The sequence below is a fragment of the Condylura cristata genome, unplaced genomic scaffold (assembly GCF_000260355.1).
Source record: "Condylura cristata isolate star-nosed mole 26May11 unplaced genomic scaffold, ConCri1.0 scaffold00004, whole genome shotgun sequence".
Taxonomy (NCBI): domain Eukaryota; kingdom Metazoa; phylum Chordata; class Mammalia; order Eulipotyphla; family Talpidae; genus Condylura; species Condylura cristata.
The window spans coordinates 1926471-1933002 of NW_004567105.1; the positions used below are offsets into that span (position 1 = coordinate 1926471).

The window sequence follows — 6532 nt, forward strand, 5'->3', positions numbered from 1 at the left end:
CGGCCGGCTGCGTTGACCCTGTGAGGGCTGCCACCGCGGCCGCGTCTGGAGCGAGTCGGCCTCGTGGCAAAGCTCTGTTGCTTTTTTTTTCAGGGCAGCCCATGAAGTGCAACCTTCACATGAATGGGAACGTCATCACCTCAGACCAGCCCATCCTGCTGTAAGTGCCACGGCGGCGTCCTGGGGTCAGGGGGGCTTTGCTGCTGGCAAGTTCTGTGTGCTCCTCTCTCTGTTCTGCACCCCAGCATTCTTCCGCTCTGCGTCAGTCAGGACGCAGAGTGGCTGTGGTGCTGTTGCCACAGGGGGCGGACCCCCTCAGAGGCTGGTGATCGAGAGCTCATTCCCAGCCTTACTATTTAAACCACCCAAGACGTGGAGGACAGGCCAGTGCGTCTCCCCGACGCAACCCTGTGCATCATCCACGTGAGCCGAACGTGCACCTCCCGTGGTCAGCCCTGATGGGACGGTGCCAAGTGTCACCCTCGGTGTGCCACGCCCGGGCACACATGCCTGGCCCAGGACTGAGGACTCGGGGCCTGCGGTGCGTTAGCTGTCCAGATAGCAGGACGGCGCTGCCCCCGCGAGGCACAGACAGTGGCAGACTGGCGGGTGGGCTGGGAAGGCCTGGAGTGGGCTTTGGGACTCCTAGCAGGATTTGAACCTGGGTATCAGACTGTGATTTGGACACGTTTCTTAAGCTGTTTTCCAGAAAAGTCATTCTGGAAAATGGGCTTATGTCCTTTTAAATTAACATTGGATTAAGCCCAGTTAAACTGACTTCTCAAGACTTGTAGACGGTATATCTGGCGACGGTGTGACTTCTGTGAGGAAGGTGGTGGCCCCTAACTACTGCTCACAGCTGCCTCTCAGAGGAAATAGGTCACGGGCCGAGTGAGCTAAAGAGAAAGCCTTCGCTCGGGTTGTGCTGGCCTGCAGCTGCTCAGCTAGTGCGTGCCTCCGTTTGAGGGAAGATGATGAGGCTTTGACTCTGCTCTCCACAGACGGCTGAGTGACAGCCCCGCAGTCAGAAAGGAGAGCGAGCTGCCTCGCAGGGTGAATTCTGCCACTGCGTCCCACCCGCCTGCCGAAGTGGACCCTGACACCATCCTGAAGGCGCTCTTCAAGTCCTCGGGGGCCTCTGTGACCACACAGCCCACAGAGTTCAAAATCAAACTGTGAGGCGGGAGCGGGCAGGGGAGGGCAGCTCTGTTGCCCAGAGCCCGCCCGTGGCCAGCAGCTCGTTGGACTGGAGACCCTGAGTGAGGGCTGCGGGGCAGAGCGCTTCCTGGCCGGGCCCGCCTTCGTGCTGTGCTCTGTCCTGTATGTCCTGTGCGTCGCCCTGTCCCGTAGTGTCTCCCTCCACCTCACCCAAGATAGGCTTGTGTTTCTGTGTTGCCCCAACCTCAGCCCACACTGATGACGCACGTGGACACGGCGCCCCAGTTCTCGGGGTGGCTTCTGGGCGGCCCTAGAATGCGGGCCAGGACCATTGGAAGGGTTCTGCTTTCTCGAGGCGGGTAAGGCCTTTCCTCCCCTTTTTAAACTTTTCAAACAATTTAGGGATTGAAACCTGCCATCCTGGTGGGGTCCAGGTCAACTAAGGCAGAGCCCCCCCGCCCCCCGCCCCCCCAGGTTGATGGGGATGGCTGGGGTGGAGTCGTCACAGACCCATCCTCTCACCAAGGCTACCCACGCCGGTGGTCTGCAGAGGGCCACGAGGCGCAGGCGGGCGGAGCTGCTCTTCAGGAGGCGTGCACACCTGCTCTGGGTGGAGGCCTCGCGTTCCCAGGCGCGTTCCCGGCCGCCCAGCGTCACCTCGGGCCACGCCAGCTCATGTTAACCCTGGGTTATGCCGAGCTTCCATTCGCGCTCTCTGGCTGGCTGTGTGTCGCGGCTGGGAGGGCCTCGGGCTCCCTCCCAGGTCCCACCTGGCGTGGCCCTCGGACAGCCTGGGCTGGGTGTAAATGTCAGCTCTCGGCCAGCTGGATCTGAAGGGTCTGCCGCCTCCGTGAAGTTGTGTTTAACGGGAGGTGCTAGCTTGCTCCCAGCTCTGCTTTCAGTCCTCTGGGTTTCCAGGACAATAGTTGGGGAGGCTGAGAAGTCCAGCCTCCAGGAGAGGAGTGTGCCGCCCTGTGTCTGACTCAGCCTCCACGACCTGGGGCGCTTTCCTGCTGCTGCCCTGGAGTGGGGAGAAGGTGGTGGGCCGGGAGTGTAGAACAGGCCTCTGGGTGAAAGGCAGAGCCAGCAGCCCCTGAGCGCCAGGCCACGTTGCCCCACACTGGCCGTCTCCTGCTGCTGAGTGGGACTGCCGGAGGAATCAGGCTGGCAGCGCTGGGACCAGAGCCTGGGTTCTAGGCTCTGCAGAATCAGTAGCCACGTGGTAAAAGTTATAGTCCAGAAAATTAAGGGAACCTGAGATACTGAGCGTCTTCCATGCCCTGCTTGAGGCTGCCCCAGTGAAGAAAAACCTAGAAACTCATGTTTGTCAAGCAGGAAGGACCTGAGGTTTGAGTCTAGCTCTGCAGCCCGGACCTGGGAAACCCAAGGGGTGTGCGTTATAGTGTCCACTTTCTGGTTCTTTCAAGAACGCTGCTTCCTTCCAGAATTAGTTTTCTTCAGCAGCTGAAGACATTCCTCCTACACTTTGCCTTCTTGGGCCAGAGAGCGTCCAGGCAGCAGGGCCCAGTTTCTCAAGTTCTGGGGAGTCGGGGTACTGCCTCGACTGCTCTGAACCTGCCTGACTTCACCACCGGCCCCTCCAGCCCACGCCAGGCTGTTCCGGCTTAGGAACTTCATTGAGTGGCGGATGGCCGTGCCCTGGCCACCTGGGTGCCGCCCTTCGGACAGCCATTTGGGACTTTCCGGGTGGTGGCTGTGGCCGCCCTGCTCTTGATGGGCTGTGTCTGGGTGACGGGGAGAGCTGGGCCGTCCGTGTCCCTCCACACCCCACTCCCCTGCATCACCATCTGTTTCTGTTGTTCAGAAGGGGAGGGAGAGGCATTAAGGGATGGAGGGGCTGTGTTAACCATTTCTGAATAAACGTTTGTTATTCCTACCCTTTGAGCTGTCATTTCTTACAGATTCTGTCCCTTGACCTTGTACCAGACCTGGACCTGGCACCAGAAAACGAGCATTTATTTGCCTCGCTTTACTAACCACTCTGAACTTGGGACAGTTTCTCACAGGACCTGCCGAGCTTCAGGCTGCACGGCTGAAAGAACGTTCGTGCTCACGTCTCCGGCAGCACCTAGCCCAGGAGCTGCACCCTCGTGGGCTTAATGTGCCTCTCTGCGCGTGTAGCTGTCAGCGCCTGCCACAGCAGCTGAGGGGCCTGGCTGCTGGGCTTTGTGTTGTGTTGAAGAATTTACACTCGGGAGTAAAATGTACCTCTTAAAGTAGGTGTTAGCCCCAAAATGAGGACTTTTTTCCCCACTTTGGTAAAATACACATAAAATTTACTATCTTGACCTCTTGTGACAACAGTAGTGAGGGACATGGACACTCTTCTAACTGGACAGATCAACAGGACAGAATAAGTAAGGAAATAACAGCCTTAAATGAGCTGGACCAAGGTGCACTGGACTGTGGTGACGGCACTGGGTGATTTGCACTGAGGGGATTGCACCGAGATGGAAAAATGCACAAAATGATGTAAACATAAACTATTACATAAACAAACTTACAGAGATAAAAAAGCTAGATCATATAGATGTGTTAGGCATTTATAGAACTTTCCACACCAGTACAACAAAAGGGTAAGTCTGACGTGCACGTGGGAAATTCGCAAGAACAGACCATATCTTGGGGCACAAGTCAGATGTCAGACTTGGGAAGGTTGAAATCATGCTCAGTAAACTTCGTAACATAAAACAAGAATAAACAAAAAAGGAAAACCTCAAACAGGGAATTTAATGACATTTTGTACAACCACCACTGAACTAAAGGGGGAATGACCCAGAAACTACCTGGACGCTAGTGAAAACAGGCAACAAGCTGTCAGAATTTATGGGATGCAGCAAAAGGTTAACACGGAAGCTAACTGTAGCATCAGCCAACATTCAGCAAGACAAACCCCCGGTGCTCGATTTAACAGAGCTAAAGCAACTTGAAAAAAACAAATAGCGGTGGAAGGAAGGAGAGGGTAAAAATGAGAAATGAATTGGAAGCCACATTACAGAAAATCAGTGAGACAAAGCTGGTTCGTGGAGAGGATGAAATTGTTAAGCCTTTACCTAGGCTAACGAAGAGAAAACTAAAAGAAGGAGAAATCATTGCCACAGAAATGCAAAGGATCATGAGCTGATTATGATTCAATACATAAATTGGACAGTCTTGAAATTACCGAGAGTGAAGCAGGACGAAAAGGAACAGCTGCAGTTATGGAAATTGGAGTAAGATCTCTCACCAAACAACCTGAGGATCAGGTGACTTTAAAAGTTGAAAGAACTTACGCCCGCTTTACTCAAATTATTCTCTCAAATCAGGGAATAGGGCCTTGCGGGTGCAGTAGGAGTTAAATGTCAGCACCTCTAAACGCCCGAGTGCTCCCCAGGCAGGGAGCGGCCCACTCGGCGCAGCTGCTCCGTGCGTTTCAGCGTCTGCCGGCTCTGCTCCAGCTCTGCTCCGCGCTGTCGAGGGCCTCCTGTGACTGGGGAAGTGCTGTCCAGCTAGGGGCTCCCTGAGCCCGTCCCGATAGGCTACTGGGCTGGTCCTTCAACTGTGGAGAAATGGCCCCTCGCAAGGTGACAGAATCATCACAGCCGAAGTACTCGGGGCCCAAAGGCTCAGCAAGGTGAAGTGCCAGCACAGATCCATGTATCTGGGAAGAGCAACTCCAGCCCAGCTGTGTCCCACAAGCTACACGCGCGGCCGGTGCCGACACGGAAGAGCTTCGTGTGTGGTCCTCTGAGGCAGGAGGGATACTTGGAGCTGGGCTCCCAGGGGTCAGCAGGGATGACAGGATAACAACAGGTTGGTGGGTGTACTGACCAGGACAGGAGCGGGGCAGAGGGCAGCCAGGAGCTCGGGACTGCAGATGTGCTGACGAGCGGGAGACGCGGCCACGGCAGCCCCTGTGCTGCTTAACTTTCATAGGATGGAAAGCGCTGAGCAGGGGGCTCCTGCAGGTGCCGGTGGAGATCCTGAGGAGTCCCCGTTGTCAGGCCTGAGCCGTCCTCACCCCCGGGGAGGCTGGGTCTCTTGGGAAAGGCTCTAATGCCTCAGCAAATGTTTGCGGTGGCCATGCCACCAACCCCTTGCCCAAGGGACCAGCAGCCTTTTCCAGTAAGCGGCTCTCACTGGGCAGAGGGGTGCTGGGTGCACGGTCTGAGTGGGCTTCTCTCCGTGTGCACTCGCTCCCTGGGTGAGCCCCTGACAGCCGCGCCAAACACCCACCCGTTGCCTGCTCCCAGGCTACCCCCCAGGCCTGCCTCTCCTTTCCTCTTGAGCATGGCACCCATCTGCCCACCCAGCATCTGCTCAGTGCCAGCCCACAGGCCCCCACCCTGGTCCATAGTGAACCCGGGACCTGCCCAACCTTTCCTGAGCCACGACGGCACCTCCCACACACCACCACCCTGCTCACTGCTCACACCCCAAAGCCTACCAGCCGTTCCCTTCATATCCAGTCTGCTAGCAAATCCTACAGGGTTCCCCAAAGCCCACCCAGAACGTGGGTGCCCCGTCGCTTCCACCGCCACTTGCCTGGGCGCGGTCCCGCCCGGCCCCTCCGGAGGCCGCGGGCACTCGGCTACCAAGGACTGCTTACACACCAGCCCTCTGCTCCAGATGCCCCCGCGGCCCGCGCCACGCAGGGTAACAGCGATTCTGGGGCCTCCCTGACCCCGCCCCTGGCCGGCACTGCCAGCTCCGCCCTGGCTTTCTGCACCACAGCAGGGAGGGTCGGGCCGCGGGGCCCCACCCCACCCCCACCCCCTGCTGGGCCCAGAGGCTCTCCCGCCCAAGTGCCTCGCTCCCTCTCCAACTACGTGTTCCGACCGCCCTCACTTCAGCAGGGCCTCGCCTAATTTAAAGTGGCAGCTCCCTCACCACGCTGCCGCCCTCCATCTTCCTCTTCGCTGCACCGCCGGATCCGCCCCACGCGTTGCTCCAGGGCGTGGAGTTCTCGCCCCCTTCGCGAAGCCTGGGTTTTGAGTCACCTCTGTGGGTGCACCGGACGAACGCGAGCGGCAAAGTCGAGTTCGCCGCGTGAACCTCCCGGGCCCGCCGACGCTGCCGCCCACGTCGCGCCACCTCACTCTGAGCGAAGGAAAGCTGGACCCCGGGCGACCCTGGCGCGAGGGGCGGGCTGGGCGCCCTCAGACGCACCAGCGCGGAGCGCGGCGCCGTCGTCATGGAGACGCGCCCGCCCGCACCGAACTACAAGTCCCAGCGGCCCCCGCGGCTTTCCGGCGGCAAGATGGTGGCGCGCAGGGGGAAGCGTGCGGCGCGGGACCCTGAGGAGCGCGTTCCGAGCCCGCCGGGCTACTCGGGTGAGGGGCTCCGGGACGCGGGTCGCGGACGGCCAGGCTGG

General features: G+C 58.7%; 2 protein-coding genes across 3 annotated transcripts in view; both read left to right on the forward strand.

Moving 5' to 3' along the window:
• The window catches only part of POLDIP3 (polymerase (DNA-directed), delta interacting protein 3), a 13717-nt gene extending 10659 nt beyond the window's left edge, over positions 1–3058 (forward strand). For both annotated transcript variants that reach the window (XM_004675618.2, XM_004675619.2), the window contains 2 exons: positions 94–160; positions 1002–3058. In XM_004675618.2, coding sequence (XP_004675675.1) covers positions 94–160; positions 1002–1179 — 245 coding nt within the window. In that variant the 3' untranslated portion in view covers positions 1180–3058. The remainder of the gene's footprint in view (positions 1–93; positions 161–1001) is intronic.
• Positions 3059–6388: 3330 nt separating this feature from the next.
• RRP7A (ribosomal RNA processing 7 homolog A (S. cerevisiae)) overlaps positions 6389–6532 on the forward strand; it is a 3564-nt gene continuing 3420 nt past the window's right edge. Inside the window, exon 1 of the mRNA XM_004675620.2 lies at positions 6389–6491. Within this exon, the coding sequence (XP_004675677.1) occupies positions 6419–6491 (73 nt within the window). The 5' untranslated portion in view covers positions 6389–6418. The remainder of the gene's footprint in view (positions 6492–6532) is intronic.